The 26,713-nt window shown below is 54.6% G+C and overlaps 2 protein-coding genes and 1 non-coding gene across 7 annotated transcripts in view; 1 reads left to right on the forward strand and 2 right to left on the reverse strand.

Moving 5' to 3' along the window:
- Positions 1-3,475: 3,475 nt before the first annotated feature.
- Positions 3,476-14,276, forward strand: FAM92B (family with sequence similarity 92 member B). The gene is given in 8 exon segments (XM_029237622.1): positions 3,476-3,502; positions 5,393-5,628; positions 7,496-7,556; positions 7,629-7,730; positions 8,675-8,779; positions 11,674-11,787; positions 13,582-13,680; positions 14,163-14,276. Coding segments are annotated over 8 exon segments (858 nt in total).
- Positions 14,277-14,841: 565 nt separating this feature from the next.
- On the reverse strand, positions 14,842-14,914 carry TRNASTOP-UCA. The gene has a single exon. It is a non-coding gene; the product is annotated as a tRNA-Sec (tRNA).
- A 4,013-nt stretch (positions 14,915-18,927) lies between these two features.
- Positions 18,928-26,713, reverse strand: part of KIAA0513 (KIAA0513 ortholog) — a 59,209-nt gene continuing 51,423 nt past the window's right edge. For 2 of the 5 annotated variants that reach the window (XM_029201026.1, XM_029201035.1), the window contains 2 exons: positions 25,884-25,964; positions 18,928-25,437 (listed from right to left, as the gene is read on the reverse strand). In XM_029201026.1, coding sequence (XP_029056859.1) covers positions 25,170-25,437; positions 25,884-25,964 — 349 coding nt within the window. In that variant the 3' untranslated portion in view covers positions 18,928-25,169. The remainder of the gene's footprint in view (positions 25,438-25,883; positions 25,965-26,713) is intronic. The other 3 variants (XR_003790540.1, XR_003790538.1, XM_029201050.1) reach the window with 2 other exon arrangements.

The raw sequence follows: 26,713 nt of genomic DNA on the forward strand, positions 1-26,713 counted from the left end.
TTTAAAGTTCTTTAAGTTCATGAATGACCCACTGCCCTTTCTCTCCATCAGCCGCTCCTTTTCTCATCTTGCCTGAAGGCATGGGCTTCCTCTGGTGCGTTTCCTGGGGTCACCTCCCACTCTGCCCTCCACGTGGTAATTCCCCATTAGGGGGTCTCTGCTGCCCTCTGGTGGTCGTTGCCTATAACACTGAACTCACACTTCCGGAGCCCCAGAAACCTGAAATGGCTTTGCGGCCTCTCCTAGTCCTACAAGAGGTGGGTGCTCCAGGGAAACAGAACCAACTGAATATATGAGGAGATTTATTTTAAGGAACTGGCTCACGTGATGTGGGGCTGGCAAGTCCGAAATCCAAAGGGCAGGCTGGAAACTCAGGCAGGAGCTGAAGCTCCTGGAAACCTCACTTTTGCTCCTAGGATCTCCCAGTGGTGAAGGGGTGAAGCCCCGCGCCCCTCCCACCCCGCCATGTCACTGAGGGTCAGGTCCTTTACTTCAAGCCAACTGACTGCAAGGCCGACCGCATCCCCCAGTGCCTTCCCAGCAACCCACGCGTTCGTGTTGGATGAAACGGTGGGTCACTATGGCCCGGCTGAGATGACACAGGACACTGACCATCGCAGTTCGCTAACTGAAAAGGTTGCATTTTAAAGTGAAATGTCACGTCTCCAATTAATGTTGGCCTGCTGATTCCCAACTCCAACTTTTTAAAAATCCCACATTTGGTAAGAAAAAGCCGATTCTGTTTTCTGAGTGTATGAGTGAATGAGTGTGAGGCTTGGAGCAGGACAGGCCCAGAGCTGCCCCGCAGGTATTATTATTGTTGCTGTTGTGATGAGAATTACCTGCATGAAACGTTAATGAAGTTGGAAAGAGACAGAGGGAAGGAGGGAGGGAGAGAAATCATACGTAAGGGATAGAACGAGGCCCAGGGATGGAACTGAAGCTTTTCACCAAATGTGCAGGAAGCGAGGGACGCCAGGCGTAGCTCATGGCCACATCCCTCCGGTCTCCGCCCCTGCTGTCACGTGGCCATCTTCCCTGTGTGTCCGCTTCCTCTTTTTACAAGACCCCAGTCGTTGGACCAGAGCCTGTCCTGCTCCAGGATGGCTCTGCTCAGCTAATGACATCTGCAAAGACCCTATTTCCAAATAAGGTCACATTCTGAGGTCTTGGGTGGACGTGCATTTGCGGGGACACTATTCAGTGCGGTGCAGCCCCCGAGAGAGACGGAGCTGAGAGCGTGCAAGGGATCTGACCGGTGCCAGGACGGCCGCTCCGCACAGAGCAGGGACACAGGAGCCCCTTCCGCGGCCTCATCCAGGGAAGACCTGCACAGTGACTGGCAGAGCCTCAGGGCACCAGTCAGGGCCACCGTGTGGGAAGTCAGGGGAGGTGACATGCCCCAGACAGGAAGAAGCTGAGTTATGTGTATGCATTGCTCAGGGCCCACGGGGAGCACTGAGCTTGTGCAAAGGGACGTATGGAGTGATAAAGGGACCACGCAGCGATATGGGGGGAGGGGGCAGGTAACCAGCACAGAGCCAGCCACCCCAGAGCTGGCACCACCGTGGGCAGACAGGCCAGGAATTGCCCTGGGGGCTGCCCTGCCGTCTCTTTACTGATGCACCAGGGACTTATTTCTCCTAACAACAAGGCAAGGAAAGAGGGCCACGGTCCCATTTTACCGGGGAGAAGACTGCCGCCCAGAGAGGTCAGGTGATTTGCCTAAGGTCACACAGCAGGGCTGGGATTTGAACCTGTATTTAGCTGACTCTAAAGTCCTCGCTTTCAGGGTGTGGAGAAAAGGGAACCCTCCTACACTGCTGGTGAGAATGTAAGTTGGTGCAGCCACTATGAAGAACTACTAGTATGGAGGTTCCTTAAAAAACTGAAAATAGACCTACCGTAGGATCCAGCAATCCCACTCCTGGGCATATATCCAGAGAAAACTATAATTTGAAAAGATACATGCACCCCTGTGTTCATAGCAGCACTATTCACAATAGCCACGACACGGAAGCAACCTAAGTGTCCATCAACAGAGGAATGGATAAAGAAGATGTGGTGTATATATACATATATACACACTTACAGAATGGAATATTACTCAGCCATTAAAAAAATGAAATCATGCCCTTTGCAGCAACATGGATGGACGCAGAGATTATCAAACTAAGTGAAGTAAGTCAGACAGAGAAAAGACAAATACCATATGATATCACTTACACGGGGAATCTAAAAAAATGATACAAAGGAACTTATTTACAAAACAGAAACAGCCGCACAGGCATAGAAAACAAACTTATGGTTACCAAAGGGGAAAGGAGGGGAGGGATAAATAAGGAGTATGGGATTAACAGACACACTCCTATCTATAAAAGAGATAACTAACAAGGACCTACTGTACAGCACAGGGAACTATATTCAATATCTTGTAGTAAATTATACCGGAAAAGAATCTGAAAAAGAGTGTCTGTGTGTTTGTGTGTGTATATCACCATGCTGTACACCAGAGACGAATACAACATTGTAAATCAACTGTATTTCAATAAAAACAAATAATAAAGTCCTCGCTTTCATATACACTTAAAAAACAAACACACTCTTCCTTATAAAGACCTTCAGACATATACAAAGTGAACAGACGTGTGCAGCGGGTCCTCCGTGGCAAGTTACCAACATTCTGTTTTTCTACCTTCCCCTCTTCCCGCCCAGTCTCTTACTGCTGTGGCTGTTAGTCTCATATTTCTTTTCTTTAAGTAAAACACAGATGCACTGAATTGCACACATCTTACAGTTAGCGCACTTTTGTGTGTGCTGTTCTATTCTCTTCTTTTTGTGTTATCTTTGTTTTCTTGCTTTTCTAGCAATGAGTAGTGTTTATAATAAGGGGGGAAAGGCCAGTAAAATGATAATTAACACGTTTAAGATGTCCCTGTGGGCTGGTGCCCTGTCCCCTCGATTCAGCGACGAGCAGCAATTCACTGTGCTTTTTCGCAAACCCCTCCTGAGTAGCCAAGTCTCCTAGGAGCCTGGGTAAGGCTGCGTGGCCTTCTCGGAGGAGGAGCCCCAGCAATATGACCCACGAGCACAGCTGGGCGCAGGGCCAGCAGCCCTAAGTCTGGTCCCCGCACCTCCTGGGGAACCCCGGCGCTGCCAGGTCCACAAGAACCTCCATCTTCACCGGGAGAGTGGGAGCCTCTCGGCGACCCCACCTGGGCCAGCGCAAGGCTGGTTGAGGCCTCCTAATCCGCTAGGGGAGGGTGGCCCGGGGAGAGGTTGCCTTAGTGACCAGCGGAGGCTCCTCCCAGGGTGACTGCGGGTGGCCACGTCGCCTGGTAACCAGGTGGCAGCGTCCCTTGAGCCAGGACCACGCAGCTGCACCCAGCCCCGTGTGGCTTCTCCCAGGCCTGTGGGACCCCTGGGGCCCTGTCCGTATTCCCCAGGACCAGGACAGCTGCTGTCTCCAGCCACAATGAACATCGTTCTCTCCAGGTGAGCAGCCCCACGCTGGCCTGGGCTGGGAGGGAGGGGGTGGCCGGGTTTTCGGGGCCAGATGCACCAAGACAGATGGGGCCGCCTGGACTGCTGGGGGGGGCAGTGGTAAGGATGCTCTCCCGCCCACACCACGCCCACCTGGAGGTCTAGAGACCATGGAGGCTTCCAGAATCTGGCCTCTGTCTGCTTCTCCAGCATTTTTGCCCACAGCCCTGGGGTAGCTAAATTCACAGGGGCCACCCCAACTTCGCTCACTTATCTCTACCTGGGAAACCCCTCTTCGTACCTCAAAACCCCATCAGGCATCACCCCCTCTGTGAAATCGTCCCCGACCCCACTGCCTGCAGCCTGAATCTATCACTGCCTTCTCAACTTGCCCCTTACCCAGTTGTTTCCACGCCTGGCTCCTCTGGGGCTCACAAACTCGAGGGTGCCCCTGGACCACCTGATGGGCTTCTTTAAAAATGCAGCCCCCTGGACCTCGCTCACAGGGAGTCTGGCGGAGAGTGGGCTGGGATTCTGCAGGCTTGTGTCCCAGGCAATTCTGATTGAGGGGGTCCAAGGACCCCATGTGGAGGGACAGGGACTGCGGCCGGCTGTGTGACCTGGAGCAAGATGCTTCACCTCTCTGGTCTCCGTTTACCTTGTTTGCAGGGTAATACACACGATGCGCACTGCAAACTGTAAAGGGCTGCAGCAGTTAGGGTTTGTTAGGAGGACAAAGGGCCCTCCTCTCAGCTTCCAGCTTTAGAGATGTGATTAGAGGGATGCACAGGTTGGGGGCTTTGGTCATACAGAGAGAGGATGGGGCAGTGACCACCTGGGTGGGACGAGGGGCAAGGAGAGGGTGCAGTGGTGCGAGAGGGAGGCGACTGTCTGAGGCTGTGCCCCCTTTACTGTCTCGGGAACATGAAATCCAGCAGGTCCTTCACTCACTCCGTATATTTTCATGGAGCACCTGCGATGGGCAGAGGCCCCAGGCTAGCGGCACATAAACATGAGTCAGCAAGCTCCCCCCAAGCCCGACCCAGAAAGATGCAGAGGGTGACAGAAACCAAGCACAACAGGAAGTGGTACATGGTGATAAATGGCATGCCAGGAGGACAAACTAAAGGTTCAGGGCTGGGGGAGGGAGGAGGGACCCACGGGCGGAGCATGGGGTCTCTAGGGCAGTGAGAGTTCTCTGCGACACTGTGAAGGTGGAGGCAGGGTACTGACAATGGCACTTGTCAAAATCCACGGAATGTAGGACAGCAAGAGGGAACCTTCATGTAAACGAGGGACTTTAGTTACTAAGAATGTGTCCCTGTTGGTTCACCTTTTGTAACAGAGGTCGTGCACTAAAGGGGAGCTGTTGATTACAGGGAAACCCTGAGCACCGGGGAGGGGGTATGTAGGAAGCCTGTGTACTTTCCACTCAGTTCTTCTGTAAACCTAAAACTGGTCCCCCCACCGCCCAAAAAAGTTTATTAATAAAGATTTACGATGTAGAGAAGAGAGAGAATTTCAACAGCTCGGGGAAAAGATAGAATCTGGGGATTGCAGAGAGAAGAGGTCGTTGCGGCTCAGCATGTTTGGAATACAGACCAACTCTGCTGGGAAGATAAAACCCCTGTAAGGGCCCCAGGGTGGGAAAGGCCAGGTTAGGAGCCAAGCCCATGTTTGCACTCCTGCCCGGCCAGTGACCAGCCCTATGACCCCACTGGTCTCCCGCATCTGCCTTGACGGCCTGACCCAGGGACTTTGGGCATTATCCTGGGGACCGGACGCCTGGCCTCTGGGTTTGCCACCTAGGAGGAGGGCGGTGGGTGGGTGACCCCTGCTTCGCTGTCGTGGCCTGGCTGGGCGTCCGTGCCCAGAACGGCTCCTCAGATCCCCACCTCCCCAGGGACAGCAGGTGTGGGTGACGGAGGACACAGTGACCAACGCTGAGAAGTGCTTCGGCCAGTTCTACTCACTGCTGGCCACCTACACCCGCAAGACAGCCCGGCTGCCTGACAAGGCCGACCAACTGGTCAAGCAGCTCATCGACTTCACCAACACGGAGAACCCGGAGATGCGGGCCGTCCTGAGGAACTTCGCCGAGGACCTGGCCAAAGTGCAGGATTACCGGCAGGCCGAGGGGAGCGAGTGGCCCCAGCAGACCCAGTTCCCGGGGGGATCTGAGAGTTGGAGCCGGCCAGCAGGGTCCACAGTCCGCGGACACAACTCCCCCAAGGTGTCCCCAGAGTGAGGGCGCTCACATCACTCCCTCCCCAGGGTCACACCTCAGTTTACAGGACTGAGAGCCTGGAGGCTTGTGGAGGGCAAGGAGGCTGCAGGGAGTTAGGGAAAGAATTAAAAATCAAAATCCCCATGGGGCGTATATACAATGGAATATTACTCAGCCATAAAAAAGAAGGAAATAGTGCCCTTTGCAGCAACACGGACGGACCTAGAGATTATCATACTAAGTGAGGTCAGTCAGACAGAGAAAGACAGACACCATATGATGTCACTTCCACGTGAAGTCAGTCAGACAGAGACAGACAAACACCATACGATATCACTTCCACGTGGAATCTAAAACCTGACACAAATGAATTACGAAACAAACAGACTCACAGACATAGAGAACAGACTTGTGGTTGCCAAGGGGGAGGGAGCATTGGAGATGGAAGGGTTAGGAGTTTGGGATAAAAAAAAAAACAACAGTAATAAAAATAAAATAAAACAAAACTCCAGCCAGCCCAGAAAAATCCACTCTGCGATGGTAGAAAAGAATGAAACAGCTTTTCTATTGAATAAGTGATGGCAAAGACAGAGAAACCTCACTCCCCCTGAGGACAGGGAAGGGGACAGCACCCTTTGTCACACAGGACTTCCTAATTCCACCTGGCGATTGGGTGGCCACCTGGGCTGGCTAATCAGCTTTATCCAAAGAAAACTAAAACCTCATCTCTCTCTGACAAGCAGGTAGGTACAGCTGGGAGCCGGGCAGCAGGCAAACTCCCTGGAGACACTGTCCTCCCCAAGTTTACAGTTCAGAGATGACTGGGCTTTCCTGGTTGTAAAACCAGCCAGAGGCTTCTTCAGCTTTTAAAGGCTCTATATCCATCTCAAAGGGACAGAGAAAGGATTTACAACTGCATGTTTTCCCAAAGGAATACTGCACGGAAAGGGAAGGGATAAGTCCCTTTCCCTTTCAGCACTTGGGAAAACTATTTCTTCTTTAGGTTTGCGTTTACAAGAGCCATAAGCCATAATGGAGGAGGAAGGGGCTGGGTGGTGACTCCAGCTCCCCTGGCCCATCGGGCAAACCAGACTCTCAGGGGACCCCATCCTCCAGGCACCAGCCTCACCTGGGAACCTGTTAGAAAAATGCAGATTCTTGGGCTGCACCCTGGACCTGCTGAGTCAGAACCTCTGGGGTGGTGCCTGGGGATCAGGGTTTTAAGAAGCCCTCGGGGGGACTCCTACACCTGTTCTACCGTGACACCCACAGGGTAAGCGCTTAACCCACGCTAGCTTTAACTGTGACCATTGTTACCAGCACTGGTGTTGTTTATCCTTGTGTCTAGTTTGAGGCTTGGCACACAGGCACTGACTCGGGCGTGAGGTGTCCCCCTCGCTGACCCTGCCATGTCCCTGGATACTGCACAGCGCAGTCAGCTCTGAATTCCCCGCTAGTCCGTGTTCCAGGTGGCTCTGTCAGCATCCCTGGTGAGATCTAAGGCAGTCTGCAGAAATGAAATAGCACTGGGTCCCATCCAGTTGCTAAAAAACCGGGGGCGGGTACACTCCTTATACCAATTGTACAGGCCAGGAAACAGGGCTCAGCGAGATGCAATGTGTCGCCCGTGCTCGCAACCCCATGGTGGGAGAAGGGCCCACCGTGCAGCTCCAGACATGCAGATGGCGCTCTGTAAATGCAGGCCAGTGGCCATGCAGCCCCCCGGCATCTGCCTGGCTCCACCCGCTCTGACTGTGTTGTGTCCGCGTGCCCCCAGGTCGAGAGGCTGGAGACCAAGGTGGTCAAGCCCCTGAAGCTCTACGGGGTGCAGATGAAGCAGACCCAGGTGAGCACGGCACTGCGGTGTGGGTCACGTGGGGGACTGGGGCCGCAGGAAAGCACCCTCCTCCTTCCATAGGCTGAGATCAAGAAATTCAAACACGTCCAGAACGAGGAGCTCAAACAACTGGAAAAGCTGGAGAGACTCAGGCAGAAGTCCCCTTCAGAGAGGCAGACCATCGTATCCTTCCCGAGGCAGGGGCTGGGGGCGCTGAGGCCGGGGCCGTACATCACCGTGCCCCCTCCATGGGGGCTGCTGGCTGACCTGAATCCCTAACGCCACGTGTTTCAGCCCCAGGCGAGCGTCACAAGTCTGTCTGGGGAAGGCAGGCTCGCACGCAGGTAATGAATGGCCTCACAAAACACCGAGGTGAGCTTTACTTGGGCGGGTGTGTGCAGGGCCCTGGGCTTAGGACAGGAGAGTCAGAGGCTCTGGGACAGCCAGCCATCAGCCGGGGCTCAGGAGACCTGGGTTCCGTCCCATCAGCGATGCTCCTCAGCGAGTCAGAGACACACTCCCCTCCACAGCCTGCTTCCTTGTCAGGGTCACCTACTTACTGCTCACAGGAGGTGGGTACTTCTAGGTGGGGAAACTGAGAAAAGTGACTTGCCCAAGGTCACACAGAGAGCTAAGGGGCAACCCCCGACTCAGCTCTGCAGGCGTCAGGCTCTGAAATCCAGCTTCGTCACGTGCCAGGCCTGCTGTGGAGTCAGGCCATATAGATGCCAAACAAGGCAACCAGTAAGTTAATTAACCTAAAATCGTTCCACATGCGGGAATTAATTATCAGCGAACGTGGAGTACCTGTCATAGCAGTAGTTCAGCTGAGCCCACTCTCATGCTTGCAACAATCCTGCAAAGCAGGCCTTACAGCCGTCCCGTTTGCAGGCAAGCACGCTGAGGCTCAGAGGGGTTCAGTGACTTGCCTGAGGTCACACAGCTAACAAGAGGGTCTGTCCAAGCAGCAGCTGCCCCTTTCGCTGTGGTCCCACTCGGCCATTCCTTCCACAGCCAAATTGGCAAGAGACTCCCACGACGCAGGACAGCTGGCCCAAGGGTGGGGTGAAGGGACAGAGAATGATCCAGAATGGAGCCCCCATGACACTTTGTATCTCTGGGGCCAGGCGGAGACCGGCGTGCAGAGGGCCTTGGTGGATGCCAGCCGCACCTCCCACCAGCTGGAGGAGACGGTGGATGCCTTCCAGGAACAGAAGCTGAAGGACCTCCAGGTGGGGGGTGGTCGGTCCCCGGTCGGAAGTACTCTGGGCTGACCCATGGGTGAGCTCTGGTGGGTGTGCACCTGTGTATGTGTGAGTGCAAGTGTGTTCCCTGTGACAGAGTGTGTGTGTGAGCTTGTGCCTGCTCGGCTCTCAGGGCCCTGACTCCCAGGACAGTTCATCCTGGCTTCCTCCTGGCCGCGGCGGGTAGAGGCCGGCTGCTCGGGCAGCTGTCCTGCCCGGAAGCCAGCAGTGGCAGCCGTGCGCTCTCAGCACCTGGCCAAGCTCCCCGCCTGCCAGGAGAACTGGGCAGAGTCTGTCCCCCCAGCCCCTGCCTTTCCGCACAGGATCCACAAGACCCTCCTCCTTTCCTCCGCACAGCCCCAGGGGCACAAATCCTTCCTCTCTCCACCCCGACACACGCAGAGCCCCAGGCCCAGAGCCCCAGCTCTTACAAGAGGCCTCAGGGAGGCGGGGTCTTTAAGGGCAAGATGGTCACAGAGACCCCCGCACCCACTCTTGCCCCCCTGCCACTTTAGTCCATTTTCCAAACTGCAGCCCCAAGGATCTCACAAAAAGCAGCTCTGATTTGTCACTCCCGGGTTTAACACCCTCCTGTGCTTCCCTCATTCCAAGGAGAAAGGCTGAAATCCTCCCCAAGGCTTCAAAGCCCCAGCCCCGCCCTCCAGCCTTCTCTTGGACACACCACTCCAAGCTCCAAGAGTGCACCAAGACCTTTTATACCTCAGGGCCTTTGCACAGGCTGTGTCCTCTACCAGGAGGGCTCTGCCCTTACTCTGCATCGAGTTCACGCCTGCTGTCCTTCAGAGAAACTCACCTGGACCCCCAGACCCGGTCCGACCAACTGTTAACATTCTGCTCCGCTCCCTCTGGGGGCAGTTATCCCGGGGGTGGATTCACTGTATCTTTAATTCACTCGTGAATGTCACAGATGTTGAATACACACCTACTATGTGCCAGGCGCTATGCCTGAGGCTGAGGACATCATAGCCAGCAAAGCAAGGCCCTGTCCTCACAGAGCTGACACTCTTGGGAGAGAGAGTTCACGCAGACCCCGTGATGGTGGACAGCAGGGGAGCTCTCACTGCTCCACGCCACCTCCTATACTGCACGTCCAAGCCACAGAGCAGACCCCCTGCCTGCCGCGTCCCCTCCTGGGTCCTGGGCACCAGGTCTAGGGCCTGGCACTCGGTGGGTACTCAGGAAATATTGGGGAAATGAATGAAAGAATGAACGAACGAACCGAGTTGAAACAGTGGTAATTACTGCTCAAGCATCCATGTTGCAGGCAGAACCTAAAGCACCAGCAGACCATTATCAAGCACCTGTTTTCGAGGCCAGCGAGAGCACACGAGGTTCTGCACTGTCGGCGGCCAACAGAATCATGCATTTTAACATTTCAAATGCATTTTAAAATTGGGGGAATTCATTTGTAAGAGATGCTTATCCAAACCTCCAAATGTTAAAAGAGATAAAAGCCCAAACTTGAAATAATCATTACCACTATATCAGTTTTAGGTCACGATTCTAATGAAATATCTACAAAATAACTGTCTGGCTCCTCTAAAAAGAATGTGAGCCATGCTTTCAAGCAAAGGTTCACTCACCTGAGCGTGCGTCAGAAATGCCCTGGCGGTCTCCTTAAAACGCACACGGTGGGCCCACCCTGGCGTCCCATCCAGTGGGCCTGGGTGGGCCGAAGAATGTGCATCTCTGACAAGCTCCCAGGTGAGGCTGGTGTTGTTGAGGGGCCCGCAGGCCGAGAGCCGCGGCGCTCACTGAATCTCTCGTACGGCTTTGTGAACTGGGACCACTCCTGTCCTTCCTGTGCAGACGAATAAACTGAGGCTTGAGAGGATACGTCATTTCCTCGGGGCCACAGGCCGGCAAAGGGCAGGACGCGGCCTGTTGCTGTCACCAGCACTGCCTCCCGGGGGCAGGACGGGAGGAGCCAGGGATTTCCAGCACAGTCTTTGGCCCCCTCGCCCCTTCCTTCTCCCAGGCGGCCTAGCGGCTTCCTCTGGCCCGCCTCTTCCACGTGCTTCCCACGTGACGGGAAGAGGTGTGTTTCCAAACTGCAGGCTCCTCCCCCAACAGCAAGCCTGTTTCATGCTGGGGCCTGCCACGTTGTAGGAGCTTGTGCTGAGCCCAGCACACAGTGGGAGGTTGTGCTGGGCCCTACACACAGTAGGAGCTTGTGCTGGGTGCAGCATGTAGGAGGGGACTGACACACAATAGGAGCCTGTGCTGGACTTGACACAAAGCAGGAGTTTCCCCTCAGGTCTGGCACACAGTAGGAGCTTGTGCTGGGCCCAGCACACAGTAGAAGCCCCCACTGGAGCCGGACACGCAGTAGGAGCTCTGTGAGAGCTTACTGAGCCAAGCTGAACCATCTGATCAAGAGAAGCCAACGTTTCCATCACTAATAATGTTTTGACAAGCTGGCTTATCAGGTTGTGGGCCTTCTGGGCCAGTAGCATCCCCCCCGTCTCCCATAAGACCCACTTCTAGCCCGTGGGTGACAGAGGCTGAAAGTTTGTAGCCATCAACCTGACCTCAGAATGAGAGAAGCGCAAGCTGAGTGGAGGAGCCCAGGTTGACAGAGCTGAGAAAAGGATGCCCCTCAGAAAGTCCACAAGGCCCCACACATTTCTGGAACAATCTCTGTGCAAGGCAGCTTTTGAACTGTGGGAATGCATTATCTGTTCAACAAAAATAAATTAATTAGAAATAATATATTGAAATTCCACACCTAGGACCTGCCCCACAAAGACAACTAAGCCCCCGCCCCCACACACACACACCCAATTGGTCCATGTCGAGATGACCCCAGGACATTCCTTCTGACAGTGTTACTTATGTGACCTGGGCGTCTCTCCCCATAGAAAATTTTTTTGGACTTTGTGACCATTGAGATGGTCTTCCATGCCAAAGCGGTGGAGGTGTATTCCAGTGCCTTCCAGACCCTGGAGAGCTACGACCTGGAGAGAGATCTGGAGGTGGGTCACGGACATCTCAGCTCCTATTTGGGGGGTGGGGCTGAATTGGAGGTTGTTTTTGTCTTTTTTTTTTTTTTATTGAAGCCTAGTTGATTTACAATGCTGTGCTAATCTCTTCTGTACAGCAAAGTGCCTCAGTTTTACACATACGACATTCTTTTTTAAAATATTCTTTTCCATTATGGTTTATCCCAGGAGATCCAATATAGTCCCCTGTGCTCTACAGTAGGACCTTGTTGTTTATCCATTCTATATGTAATAGTTTGCATCTGCTAATCCCAAACTCCCAGTCCATCCCTCTCCCTCCCACCCTCCCCCTTGGCAACCACAAGTCTGATGTCTCTGTCTGTGAGTCTCTGTTTTGTAGATAGGTTCATTTGTGCCATATTTTAGATTCCACATATAAGTGATATCATATGGTATTTGTCTTTCTCTGTCTTGACTTACCTCACTTAGTATGATACTCTCTAGTTGCATCCATGTTGCTGCAAATGGCATTAGTTTGTCCTTTTTTATGGCTGAGTTGTTGGTTTTGTCTTGATAGAAGCAGTTTTTGTTGGCGACATTCTGCAGTTTCTTGAACTTTGAAGGCTCATTGGAATGAACTGTTTTAAATATCTACCCCCGGGCACCGAACCAGAGGTGGGGAATTTCCCCAATACCTTCTCTCTGGACCATCCACGTTCATGACCATCACCTGGGTGCTTAAAAACAAATGAATCAACAAGAAGCATATCCAGGCTGACGCCTGCTGAACTTCGGAGGGAGACAAAGTACTTATTACCCACACCTGATGTGATTAGGATCTAGAAAAAGCCATCTGAGTTATCTCTAATGTGCTGCGTCACACCTCGTGGTGTAAAGCAGCGGTCGTTTACCGGGATTATCTTCTGTGGCTCGAGGGTTGGTGGGTTCAGCTGGGCTGTCCTCACTCCGGTCTTTCAGCCAATCCGTAGCTGGGGCCGGAGCTGTTTCCAAGGCTTCCTCGCCCGTGTGTGGTAGATGATGGCTGTCATCTGGGTCCAGGATGGGCCACGTGATTCGCAGAGTTCAGGGCAAAATGAAGACGTGGGCCCTTTGTTCAATAATTATTAACAATTCCAAGATGGCAGAGTCCTTCTGAGCTGGGGGCCCTGGGCGACTGCATGAGCTGTACCCCAGTGATGCCCATCCCGTCTGGGTCTGCAGTGGGGTCTGCAGCCTGAATAACTGCCCACGGCCTCTCCATGGGGCGTGGACTTCCTCACACCGTGGCAGCTGGTCCAAGAGTGAGCATCAGAGAATTACACTGTGTCACCTTCCGTGACCTAGGCTCCGAAGAAACTGAGCATCCTGTCTGCCACATTCTGTTCCTTAGAAGTGCGTCACTAAGGCCATATTCAAGGGGAGGAGAATTATAGTCCAGCTCCTGATGGGAGAAGTGTCAAAGAATTTGTGGATGAGCTTTAAAACCATCGTAGGAGGGTCAGTGAAGGTTGGCTGGGCTCTGGTGCATTCACTCAACTCTACTTTATTTTGGTCGGGGGGGCAGTGTGTTCTCTAATCTCCCTGCATGACTATGGACATGTTACCTTGCCTCTGGGCCTCAGTTTTCCCATCTGTAAAATGGGATGACAATGCCCACTTACCGCTCTGCAGTAGGTCATATGGAATAAGAAACAGGAGACTCCTAGGCGGACCTGGTGTAGGTGGGGGTCCCCGCAGTTACCTGTGCACCGGCTTCTCGTCCCACGTCTTTCTTTCCTGCTGGCACCCCTTTCTTTGTTTCCTGACCGGATCCAACCCTCCTGGCAGGATTTTAGAGCCAAGATGCGTGGAGTTTATGGGCGTTATGACGCTCGGCTGCTCACGGACACCACCCTGTCCCCGGCTGTCCCGTGGTTTCTCATCCAAGTGAGCACTGGGGGTGGGGCGTAACACCTGTGACAAGGTGAAGAGACCAGAGACCAGAGGCTGGCTGAGAACTCGGGTCTGAGAAGGGAGTGCTGCTTGGGGAGTGGGAGGGAGGCCCTGAATCTGACCTGGACCTGCCTGAAGCAGACACAGGGAACCACAGTGTGGTGAGGGGCGTCTCATGCTTTCTGAATAATTCTCTTGAAAGGCAGCGGAGGAAGTATGGTCCCCAGCCAGACTGCCTGGGTCCAAACCCACTGCTCCCAAGCTGTGTGACCCTGGGAAAGTTCCTTAACCTCTCTGTGCCTTAGATTCCTCACCTGCAAAGTGGGGCCAATGATAGTAACCCCCTCAAAGGGCTGTGGTATTAGGCAAACACATCTACCCGAAACATTCAGGAAACAATGCTTGTCACTGTCATTATTATTATTGCTGTGATGGTGATGATGATTTTGTTGTTGTTATGTATTTCTTTTATTTAGAGCACCCAGAGCACCGTACGGAGCCAGAGAAAAGAAGCAGCCAGTGAGGACAAGTCTGCTGAGGAGGACCCCGTGGAGGACCTCAGGGGACAGGGGAAGGGGCTCCATCGCTAGGACGAGAACTCCCCAGTCAGGAAAAGGGGGCTGAGGCTGGATGCTCGGAGGCTCTGCCGTGTGCAAGTCCCGTGTCCTCTGAGTCCCGCTTTCCTCATCTGTCTGGCAGGAATCACATGACTCAGCTCACAGGCTGCTCTGGGGATCAGGGTGCCCAGAAGGACACCTGGTACATAGCAGGTGTTCAATAAACGTGGGCGCATCTCACCCTGACTCCTGCTGGGTCTCATTTCCTGTCTTATGACTGGGCTTCTGGGTGTTTAAGCCCGTGTTAACGTGTGTTACCGAACCAAACTCGCGTCCATTTGCCTGTGTGCAGTAAAGCCAGTTTACTGACACCGGGTTGTAGTGAAGGAAAGGGCAGGATTTATTGCAGGCGCCAAGCAAAGAGTCCAGGCAGCTGGTGCTCAAAAGGTCCCAACTTCCCGATGACTTTCAGGAAAGGTTTTTAAACACAGGGTGAGGGAGGGAGACTGTGGGGCGCGTTATCAGCTCTTGGACATTTTTCTTTTATTCTTTTTTTTTTTTTTTTTTCGGCTGTACCTTGCAACTTGTGGGATCTTAGTTCCCCAGTCAGGGATCGAACCTGGGCCCCCTGTAGTTGAAGTGCAGAGTCCTAACCGCTGGACCACCAGGGAAGTCCCTTGTGGACATTCTTCTGATTGGCTGGTGGTGAGGTAACTGGGCAGCATCCAGTTAACTTCTTCCACCTGTGGGGTTTCCATACCTGCAAAACAGCTCAAAGGACATGGTGCAGAATATTATCTATAGCTCTTGAGGAGGAACTGAAGGTCCTTGGCTTTGTTTAATGGCTGAACTCTTAATATTTTCTCTTGCTTGACTACTTTCCTTAGCTTCTACATTTTCTCATTTCTCTGATTAAATTTATTCTTTGGAACTCGGGGAAGGCCTCGGAGGCTAAAGTTTTTCTACAAACAAGAGGCAGGTGGAGGACATTGGGTGGGTCTGTCCCGGGAAAGCCCCACAGAGTCCTTATTGATTGCAGGTGAATCATCTCCCAGGGCTGCCCTAACAAAGCACCACACACTGGGGGCTTCAAACCACAGAAATCTATTCTCCCTCAGGCTGCCCTCCAAGATCAGGGTGCTGGCAGGTCTGGTTCCTTCTGGGGTCTGTTTCCCCTTTTTGTAAGGACACCAGTCATAGGATCAGGGGTCCACCCCATTCATCCTAACTAAATATATCTGCAAAGACTCTATTTCCATATAAGGTCACATTGTGAGTACTGGGAGTTAGGACTTCAACACATGAGTTTTGGGGACGCAATTCACCCAAACCATAGGGACGTGATGTGCGGGGATGACCTTGGGACCAGGGACACATCACAGAAGTGGAGGAGGGGTGGGGGTCTGCAGGCTCGACCACCTGCCCGCCTGGGCCCCCTGGGTGTGCACATTTGGGGAGCAAATTCCTGACAGTGGCTGGGGGCATCTGAGCTCTGGGTCACTCGGCTCTCAGCACACCTCCTGCTGCCTCCTAGAGACCTCTGCCAGGGAGAGGACGTCCTGCAGGCGTTCAGGATAAATGCTATGCTCTGGAGCCAGCTAGCCCCTGATTTCATTCCCCACTGCGGGTACCCTGATTTCCTCATCATCAAAGTGGTAAACAAAACCTTCCTCGCGGGTGTGGCGAGAAGGGAACCCTCCTACACTGTTGGAGGGAATGTATTATAAACTGGTGCAGCCACTACGGAAAACAGTACGGAGGTTCTTTAAAAAACAGCGTTACCATATAATCCAGCAATCCCAGTCCTGGGCATATATCTGGAGAAAACTAATTCAAGAAGATACATGCACCCCAAGGTTCTTTGCGCACTATTTACAATAGCCAAGATACGGAAGCAACCTAAATGTCCATTGACAGATGAATGGATAAAGATGTGGTACCTACATACAATGGAATATTACTCAGCCATAAAAAAGAATGAAAGAATGTCATTTGCAGAAGCATGGATGGAACTAGAGATTATCATACTAAGTGAAGTAAGTCAGACAGAAAGACAAATACCATATGATGTCACTTACATGTGGAATCTAACATATGACACAGATGAACTTATCTACGAAACAGAAATAGACTCACAGACGTAGAAAACAAACTTATGGTTACCAAAGGGTTAAAGGGGGGTGGCATAAATTAGGAGTATGGGATTAACAGATACACACTGCCATATATAAAATAGATAAACAAGGTCCTACTATATAGCACAGGGGTATCTTGTAATAACATGTAATGGAAAAAAATATGAAAAAGAATATGGATATGTACAACTGAATCACCTTGCTGTACACCAGAAGCTAACACAACATTGTAAGTTAGCTATATTTCAATAAAAAAATTAAATTAAAAAAAACCCAAACCTTTCTCATGGGATCATTGCAGGATTAACGTCTTCGCCACAGTGACTTTTATTTCCCAAGATCCAGCTCCAAGGCACCTCCTCAGGGAAGCCCACCCTGATTCAACCAGGAAGGACACTCACTCCAAAAATAACTACAACATTCTATATTTCCTATATAATAATTTATAAAATAACCTTATCATCGATTGTATTATATATCATCACATTTACAGTATATATTTATGTTATATTTTTATATATGTTATATTTTATGTTATATTTTTATATTCTAAGCATATATATGTGTGCACATGCACGCACAGACAGACACACACAAATGTACCTTTTTTTAACCTCAGCTGTGTCTGAACCCCACTGATAGTTTCTGAAGGAAAAGGACCTTGCTCCTTCATCTTGTGGTCCTGGAGCCTGGCGGCGCCTGGCACATAGTACGTGCTCATTAAAGGAAAGTTGACGGCACAAGGGGCCTCTCCCCTCCCTCTCTGGCCCCAGCACGCTGAAGAGACCAATTGTTCCCAATTCCAGGGTTGGACATCGGCCAGGAGCTTCCCTGGCTCTCTCTGTGTGCATGGTCGCTTGGGAGTAGGGACAAAATTCCTAGCTCCTCTCTTTGGGGCCCAGGAGGTGGGAGGTGGGGTGAGCAGGGGTGGAAGGAGCATAACTTTTGGGGTCTCTTCCTTTCAGAGTCCCAGGCATTGAGGACAAACCCACCCCACTGCTTCCCAGTGCAACTCGCGCAGGATCTGAGTACAGGAGAAAAGAGAGCACCTGCGGTCATTTCCTGTGACATTAAAAGGTGACTTCGTTAGTGAGAGGCTTGTTCCAAATATGGAAAGAGGGGAGATGCTTCTTTAGGGGAGCCGGAGCGTTTGTGGCACTGCGCAGGGGAGGTGGCTGCAGACAGAGGTGCTCGGCACGAATTTAAGGGACAAGACTGTTACATGATCAGGGTGCCCTGGAAGCCTCAGCACAGTTTTAAGCGTCAATAAAGTCAGAAGTAGAAAGGTTACAATTTACAAAGGAACACGATCTGAATGCCTAATTGTTTAAATTTCTTTTATATTTAGTGTCATGAATTTTGAAGAATATGCCTTAAATGGATTCCTATAAAATTTAGAGGGAAGTTTCGTCGTTTTTCTTTTTCCTTTAATGGGCAGGACCCTTCCTACAGGTATAGCTCCCAGGTTGATTTATTTCCTCATCGGGACAAGGAGGAAAGAGATTGGAGTGAGAAGCACGTTTGCATTTCTTGCAGGAACCGCCTCGGCTGGGTGATGTTTTCCCTCCCATTATATGGATGAAGAAACTGAGGTTCAAAGAACAATTCGGCAAAAGGCACGCAGTGGGTTGGTGGGGAGGTAGAACGGGACCCAGGCTTGGGTCCCCGTGCTCTTCAGGGTCCTTGCTGCCTTCAGAGGGGTCCTTCCCTGTCACCAGGAGTTGCCTGTGAATCCAGCCCCTGGCCTTCAGCTGCTGGACTCCCCTGGCACCAGAGGAAAAGTCAGGTGTGAAGGCTTCTACCACCCGGGCTGGTCCTCCAGGCTGGGTGGGAGAACCAGAGACAGGGCTGTCCGGCCCCCGCCCCACTGAGCATCAGGGCACATACCCCAGCCCATCTCAGGTGGCCAGGCCAGGGCTGGGGGACCTGCCTGCACCTTTGCCCTGGGAACCATCCCACCCGGGGCCCCTGGAACTGAGTCCACTGCTCCAGGTACCAAGGACACTTCCTCTAGGCCCTGTGCTGGTCCTCAGGCTTACCTCCCGGATCTGTTAGTCTGGAGAGTTAGAACATGGCTATTGACCTCTTATAATCAGGAAAAAAGAAAGCCCAACATTTCACAAAATACGTCTGTCAAACCAAGTTGTAAGGGATGATGAAGGTGTCCTGTGTGTGTCAGGCGGGGGTGGTGATCACATTCTACTCACAGCCCCCCGACCCCCAAAAGCAAGAAGTGAGGCAGCTGTGGCTCAAAGGCAAGACCAGGATATCAGCTGGAAGGGGATGGAGGCATCCTGGAGGCCAAGGCCCCTCTGTGCACTAACACACCCCGGCGGTGACTCAGCGGACACTCCCTCTGCCCATCGGTTTGGCCACGACACACACACACGTCTGCACAAGACCCAGCTGCTCAGCCTAAGTGGGGAGAACGTCTATTTGACCCTAGAAAAAGGTGTTTTCTCTGTCACCACTGAGAAGATTGCAAATTCTGTAAAAAAAAAAAAAAATGTGCTCACGGACATGTGAAAACAAAAATTCAACAGACTGACTTCTTTTTTTTAAGAATTTATTTCAGTTTCTGCCTTCTGACAATCTGAGGTGAAATATATAGACGGTTTTTTTTTTCTTCACAGGAAACAGCTTTGATTTTAGCACTGTTCTGAGAGCTTGACCTTGAAACTTTCTCCACCTGAAAATATAGTTTGTAGAACATCGCCTCGTGGGACACGAAATTGCGTAAGTGTACATATAACATATCTGCATCACGGACCCCGGCTTCTGGGCCACTAAGGGCAATGCGTGGATATGGCCAAGGCAAGTTCAGGTCCGAGACCAATGGGTGGGAGAGAAACAGGGGATGCACGTGGGAGACCCTCCTGAAGTCCCAGAGGCCACAGTTAGAGCCACGAAGCTCTCGAGCTGACACGTCTTAAGGGGAGGTACCTGCCATTTGAGTTCGAGCCTTTCCTACTGTTCAAATGGTCAGCCCGTCCATCTCAAGGCGTCCACGGGAACCTAAGCAAGCCTCCAGCACAGGGACAGATCAGGGCCCGCACGTGCAGCCTGTGTGTGGGAACCGGGCCTGCTGACCTGCTGAGCACTTCGCTTTCATTTCCGCAAGTGCACCATCCAGGACCAAGGTGGGGACAGGCACAGCCCCCCGGGGTCCGAGGGGCATCACAGCAGCCGGAGCCCTCCTTCCAGCTCAGCGACCCCGTCTGTGCTGCACAGGAGGGCGCCAAGCGACAGCGTCCTGGTCTGACCCTGCAGGACAAGCGAGGATGCAGGGTCACCCCCGCCTGCACAGAGGTCCTGCGGGAAGTGATGGGAAGACGGGCAAACCCAGACCATCCTGACTTGCTCCTGGAAATGACAAGGTGTTCCTTCTCCAATAGTAACCGAGAACTCTAGAGCGGGAGCAGTGTCCCCTTGACTCCTGGGGACACAGCCAGGGGGAAGGTTCCCCCCCTGCAGCCCTTCACTCATCTCAAGCTCAGACAGACCAGCCAACGCAGGGACACAGGCCAGCGCCAGGACACCCAGGGACGAGGTGGGCCGGCCACCCTAGGCGCTTGCTGGGGAGGGACTGCAGGGAGATGGTGGCAGAACGAGGCCGGGGGGGCCGGCCACGCGGAGGGTCTTGGCGTTGAGGGTGCTCCTGGGTGGGAACCATCTGGAGAACCCACACAGGCCTGTTCCCGGCCGCCGGGCGACAAGGACGTACTGGGACATGTGACTTGACTAAGGCCTGGCTCCAGCCCAGGTCTGAACGTCGCACACCAGCCAGTTAGGGGCACTTGTCACCGATGCCATTCCCCTGTACGAACTCAGCTTCAAAGGCTTTTCTAGCGAAACTCACCCTCAAGAATCGTAAAAAGGGATCAGTGATTTGCAGGAAGACGGGGAGATGGCTGAGTGGCAGGAACAGTGGTTCAAGGAAACTAAAAGGCCGGGGTGGGGCGCTGCGAGAAGAACCCCGGGACCGAGGGGCCGTGGGCCCCCACCCCCGCAGCTCTGCCTGTGGCTGAGGAAGAGGGTGGCCAGGGGGTGACAAGCCTGGGACCGCCTGGCTGCTACCCCTCCCCCGAGGCTGGTGCCGGGCCCTTCTCCCCCTGCTTCCCAAGCTCCCTACTGTTCTGGCAAATGACTCAGGCCCCTGGCTGCCCAGCTGTCTCAATTGTAGGTGATTTGGCCATGCAGCTGATCTAACCGCACCGACCTGCTGGGATCCCCACTAGCTGAAAAACCAACTCGTCGGGGTGCAGCAACGCCCAGGAAGGTCAGGCTTGTAAGCTGCAGCCCTGACTGCTGGTCACGGTCACCTGGGTTCAACAAAACTCCTCGCAAGCCCCCTTGTGGCGTGAACACTGTGCTTCTCACACTGGGAGGCTGCGATACCAAGTGCTCTGGGTGATAAACCAACCCACTTAAAACAGCCGACGGAAAAGCAACCCTCAAGGCTGCCACCTTCTCTCCACGGCAATGAACTTCACCGTCTAACCGGGCAGGGAGAGGTGAGTACGGGCTCCACTGGTTCCAGCTTCCGGGAAGGAGGAAAGAGAAAGGTCAGGCGGCACCTCTGACTCCAGTCCTGGGTCTCTGCCCTAAACCCAGCGTGGGGCTTGCCCGTGACCCTGACCATCCCGGGTTTCACTGGAGCACAAAACTCGCGAATTGGACTCTCTCCAGCCCTCCTTTTGGCAACTTAAGAGCTCCTTGGTCTGCTTTTTTCCCCTTTCGGCGATAGGAAAATCATGGTCTACTCCCTTTCACTGTACAAAGAACTTACAATATCAGAACTTGGTTCTCCTGCCTTTGATTAAACGCGCGCACACAGCAGATATGATCTGAATACTAGCACAGCCCCTCTTAAACATCTAACGATATTGCTAAAACTGCAACAAAGGCTGAAGACGTACAAAGCCACATCTCGACATCATCCTATTTCCAAAGCAGGGTACTTTTTACTTGGGAGAATTAGCTGTTTTTGGCTCATTACGATTCACATAGCCCTGAAGGGCAGACAGCAGGAGACTGAAATGCCATTGCTAACACAGTCCTTTGAAGCTCCTGGCTTGGGACCCTGAACCTACTGGGACTGGAAACTCTCCTCGTGGATATGACCCGACGCTTCCTGCCTCGAGTCTAAGGGTCCTGAGTTTACAGGGAGGGCCACCAGAGCTCTTTCTCCAAAGCCTCCTGTGTGTACGGCGGGGTGAGACTTCTCCGCCCTCGGACCTGAGAGCCCGCCCTGTGTCTGTCTGCTCGGAGCGGGCCTCGGAGGGAAGATCGTGCCACAGAGAGAGGAAACGTCAGCGAGGCAGGCTGCCGGCTCCTGCTAGGCAGGCCGTGCGTCCCCCGGGTGACAGTGGTCAGACACTCCGAGGTGAAATGCTCGGCCAAAGGCAGACGCCACCAGGACACAGCAGGGCAGCCTCAGAGCCACCCCGACATTGGTCACTCCACGAGGCCCACGGTCTCCGGCAGTGTCCCCTCGTAGGGCTGAAAGCAACAGGCAGCACTTCTGGGGTCAGACTCCACTCTTAGGAGCTAGATTTACACAAACAAGGGGAGAGGAAAAAACCCAAAGCAACCCTTGCTTCTACCTTCAACTGCTATTTCAAGAGGCCTGTATGGAAAAAAAAAAGGTCTCAAGATCATCTTGAGGTTAAAGTGCCTGGAAAAGCCCGAAGAAGTCAAAGCTGCATTTTTCCTTCCAAGGCTGCACGGGCCCTCCCGCCCCACCCTGCGGGGAGAGAGCCGCCAGCTCCCCAGCACCCCTGGGAAGACCCAGAACCTACTGTCTCCCTCCAGAAATCAGACTGGATCGAACGTCCGTACAAAAATCTTCTATGTACAAGGATAAGTCTTTTGGGCACCTTTAGAATAAAATCTTAATGCATTTCGACTAACCACTAAGAAAGCCAACAACACACGGCCTCAGGGGGAGAGCCCTGCGAGGGCACGTGGCCCTGCTCCTATGGGGGGTGGGGGGAGCACAGCACACGCAGGGGTCGTAGTTGAACGTCTCAGGAGGGGCTGCGTTATCTTCAGGAGGCACTGGAGGAGGAGCCCACACACCCGTCAGCTGGATGTGATTTCTCTGAAACGCGTTCCATAGAGACCCGTCCTATCACTGGGCCCAGCATCGGGTGGAGGCGTTCCAGCCCGTGTGACCCGCCCCGCACAGGACAGGCAAACTGGCGACACAGCTGTGCTTTGTTTAGTGACATGGCCAGAGAGGCTGCCACCACACACACACACACACACACACACACACACACACGTGTGCGTGCGCACACACACGCCATTGCGAAAACAGCAGGGTTTCTGAAGCCCCAGCCCCCCAGGTCTCCTGGAGGAGCAGCTCACGCCGGCGCACTCGGGTCCTGCCGTGTTTCCTGTCATCTCTCTTAGGATCACCCGGATGTGCGTTCCTCGGCTCAACCAACGCACGCTCTGCTCTGGAACATTCCAGGGAGGCATCCCCCACGAGGGGAAACTTGGAGGGCCGGAGGGCTGGGTATCTGGCGTGTGGAGGAGGTGCAGCGGGGACACGGGACGAAGGACCAAGGCGGGAAGGACGGAGCCCCGCTGGCCTTGTCGTCAGCGCCCAAGAGCTGGGGCTGGGGCGGGGTAACCGGGCTCGCCAGGGAAGCTGGTGGCAGGCTGGAGGCCTGCTGGCCAGACTGCGGTCCCTCGGGCTGGTCAGCTGTGCCTGGTACAAACCTGGGGGGAAGAGCCCCGGCTCCCGGCACCTGAGACGGCGAGGGGGTGTCCGCAGAGTCCGCAGGGAAGTGGTCCAAGGGCTCGGGTGGCGGAAGGTACAGGCTTCCCCAGGCAGCCGGGGTGGAGGGCCCGACCCTCCGAAGCCCCGCTACCCAGCCTCACACAGTCACCGCCACAAGCGGCCTCTGCCACGGTGCCTGTAACGCTGACACAGACTCTTTTGTCTTTTTTGAAATAAAGGGCAGCACTGTTCGCTTTCAGAAAGGGCGGCTGTCCTGAAGCTGCTGAAGAAGCTTCTCTTCTCTGTGCTCCGTCACCGGACTGATGGCCCCAAGCCACTCCCAGGGAGCAAGGGGCGGAAGCGTCTCCACTCCAGAAGGAAGCTGTCGGCTGAGCGGGGACATCTCAGACGGCCTGACGCAGACACCTGAGTGCTACGTGGGTCCAACACAGCCACTCGGAGCCGTGCCGTCTCCCGGCGCCCACACCCCTGACCATGGCTGGGCCTTCTGCAGCCGGGAAGGCACGTCCTCTGCCCCGGTCTCTCTCCCGTCCTGGAATAGGGGGTGTCCCTCTCCTCCTGGAGCTTCCTGGGACTCCCGTCCCTGCTGCACGGAGAGGGGACCCGGAAAAGAGCCAGCACCGGCCGTGGACCGACGCTCAGAGGCCCCCGCCCCCTCTGCTTGGCCCCCGCTCAGCAGGAACTCCACTGTGGGAGCAACCCAATCCCACCCTGCCGGGGGGCCCCCAATCATCACTCCTGACTGCCCTGTGTCACTGGCGTGTGCCACCCCACAGCTGCCCTTCCCTACCCTCCCATGTGCACCCCAGCCTCTCCCGCAGGGGGCTACGATGGACACCGGCCCATCGTGGACCCAGCATCCTCCCTCCTGCGCCCCGTCGGTCCCACGTCGCAGGTCTGCCACTCGGGGATATGGAAAGTCACCTCGGTGTTAGCTGTGTAATCCCAGAGACACTTTGGCACGCAGATGGGGGAGCAGACACAGGCAGAGGGGAGGCAGGGAAAACGGGCAACCAGATTCTTCTAGCCGCTAGTTCTAGGGCGGTGTGGGGCGCCTCTGGGTGCTGCCAATGTCATGCGGGGGCGGGGGTGTGTGTGACAGCCAGCCGTGGGCCCGGGAGGGAGGCGCGCACCCACAGTCCTCCTGGGGGAGCCTCGGGCCACCTCCCGAGGCCTACTCGGCGGCCATCTGCTCGATGTGGTCACTCAGCAGCTTGTACTGCTCTGGAAGAGAAAACAACGTTATTCCTCGTGAGAGAGACGGCGACACGGACAGGCAGGTCCTTCTCATTCGGGGTGATAACAAAGCAGGCCCTCCCAGGCATGGTGAGTGTGGGCTTCTGAAGGTGTGCCCTCGGCCTGGCAGTGGGCTCCTTGGAACCGGGATGCATCTTCCCATGGCAATGACGCTCCACAGGGCAGCCCCGCAGGCCCCCAGGAAGCCTGGTGTGGGCAGATGAACCCTATCACGGGAGGCAGGCGTGGGTCCTGGAGGCTACGCAGGGGTCACGTGGTGGAGGGCACAGTGTTCTTGCCCTGTGATGAGTGGTGGGGCTGGTGACAGCACTTTGAGATTTTCCGGGGGCACCTCCTGAGGCCACCTGTCCTTGGCCCTCTTTAACTCAGTCCAGGATGGAGTTTTATTTGTAAACAATATCGATCTGTACAAATCTATGTCTAAGTGGAAGAGTTTTCAGGGGACAAGCAGGAAGCATCTTGTAGCACGTGGGATGACGCCTAAAGGCCAGCTGTCGATCAGGGAAGCTGACATCAGCAATGTGTCCCCTCCCGTTACAGAAGCCAGAGATGCCGGAAAGACCTCAAGACCCCTGCCGCTCCCCCGGGACCTCCGGCAGCAGTGTCATGCAAGCAACGAAGACAGGCCATGTGGTGGCCATTTAGAAGGAGGGGCAACTCAGCGCCAGAGTCTGCCCATTTTCAAGGTCAGAGTCTGAGCACCAAGTTATATCTTTTCCTGGGCCCTGTCTGTAAGCACTGACCTGGTGGGCCCCACACCATCCTGCCCCACGTGGGCAAGCTCTACCTAGCAGAACTGGGTCTCCAAGGGGAAGGAAGAGTGTCCCGCGCACGCAGGCGGACAGGAACGTTTAATGTCCCGTTGGTAATTACAGCAGGGACAGTCCTCTGAGCCGGGTGGGGATTCCAGCAGGCAGCGCACTCGGCCCTGAAACCCCGGCCCTGCCGCCACTCACCCTCATCCAGGTTGCCGATCACCGCCTGCTTCTTCAGGAAGTCGTTGCACAGCTTCTTGTTCAGCCCGAACGCCAGCATGTTGTGCGTGAATGTGCTGGGGGGACACGGCCGCGAGCTGGCACCCCTCCCGCCTCCCGAGGGGAAGGGAGCCGGGGCCCGACATGCAGCCCACCGGGCCGGGGAATCGATAGCAAGATGTAAAACCAAATCGCCTCATCGGCCAGCCCTGCTCACCATGAAACCGTGTTAGGGGCGGACTAATTAGGAACCGGAGTCAAGGCCAAATGGAGTGAATCGTGTGCTTCTGAGCCATTTAAGAACGCACAGTGGTCGTGACACTGAGTCAGGGATGTGTGACGTCATAAGGGTGGCGCTCCCCCAGCAGAGGCCCCGGGTAGAAGCGTCTCACCCGGCAGTCCCTCCTCACACCGCCCTGCTTGCTCATCTCCTGGGTGACCCGGGGTGGGCGTGGGCCCCCGTCCGGGTCACAGGGCGGGGGGGGTGGTGGAGGGCGGGTGGCAGGCCGGCCCTGGCGCTCACCCCAGCTGCCCGAAGGTGATGTTCTCGTTGAACCGCAGGCTGTCATCCCGCTCCTCCTGGGTCATGTGGCACCACCTCTCTCTGCAAGCACAGGAGGGGCAGTGGAGGGGCTTCAGAGCCCACATCCCCGCCGCTTGGCCCCCTCCTGCTCTGACCCACAGGTGCTGGCCTCCCTGACAGAGAGGGGACACCTCTGCCGAAGAGCTGTTGGCGCTGCTTCTAGGAAGCCTGACCGAAGGCTGCCCCTCTGCCTGGGGGCCCGAGACCCACACTCATCACCTTCTCCTGGCGGAGACAAGGCTCAGGACCCAGAGACAATGTGCGCTTAGCGGCTGCCCGGAACATTCTCCGGGAGACGAGAATGCTGCCCCCACATCCTTCTCTAAGGTTCAAGGACAACGGAGGCCGAGGTCCGTGTCACCGGTGGGGAGGCGTGCCGAGAAGCCGGCGGAGCAGGGGTCAGGAGCCCAGCGAGCGTCTGCGGCCTCTGACCACATGCTGCCCATCAGGCCGGCCCGCCTCTGCCGTTCACTGTGCTCCCAGGCTGCCTCGTAGGGCGCGGGGACAGGCCCGTGAGCACGGAGAAGACGGCACAGAGCCTCTAAGCAAAGCCGGGAACCCAACGAGGAGGGACCACGGCCCGTGTAGCTCCATGTGCTCTCCGTGAAGCAGCACGGGGCTCAGGGTTCGGGCAGTGAAGGTGCTCTTTTGAGCTCTTTTTGAGCTCGGTGTCCCTGACTGAGAGCGAACGCCGCCCGATCCTGCAGGGCGTCAGCCCCTCCCCTTACGGCTGAGCACCCTTGTCCCCAGTGGCCCAGGACCGTCAGCCA

The sequence above is a fragment of the Monodon monoceros genome, unplaced genomic scaffold (genome assembly GCF_005190385.1).
Source record: "Monodon monoceros isolate NGI ecotype Baffin Bay Population unplaced genomic scaffold, NGI_Narwhal_1 Super_Scaffold_10, whole genome shotgun sequence".
Classification (NCBI taxonomy): Eukaryota; Metazoa; Chordata; class Mammalia; order Artiodactyla; family Monodontidae; genus Monodon; species Monodon monoceros.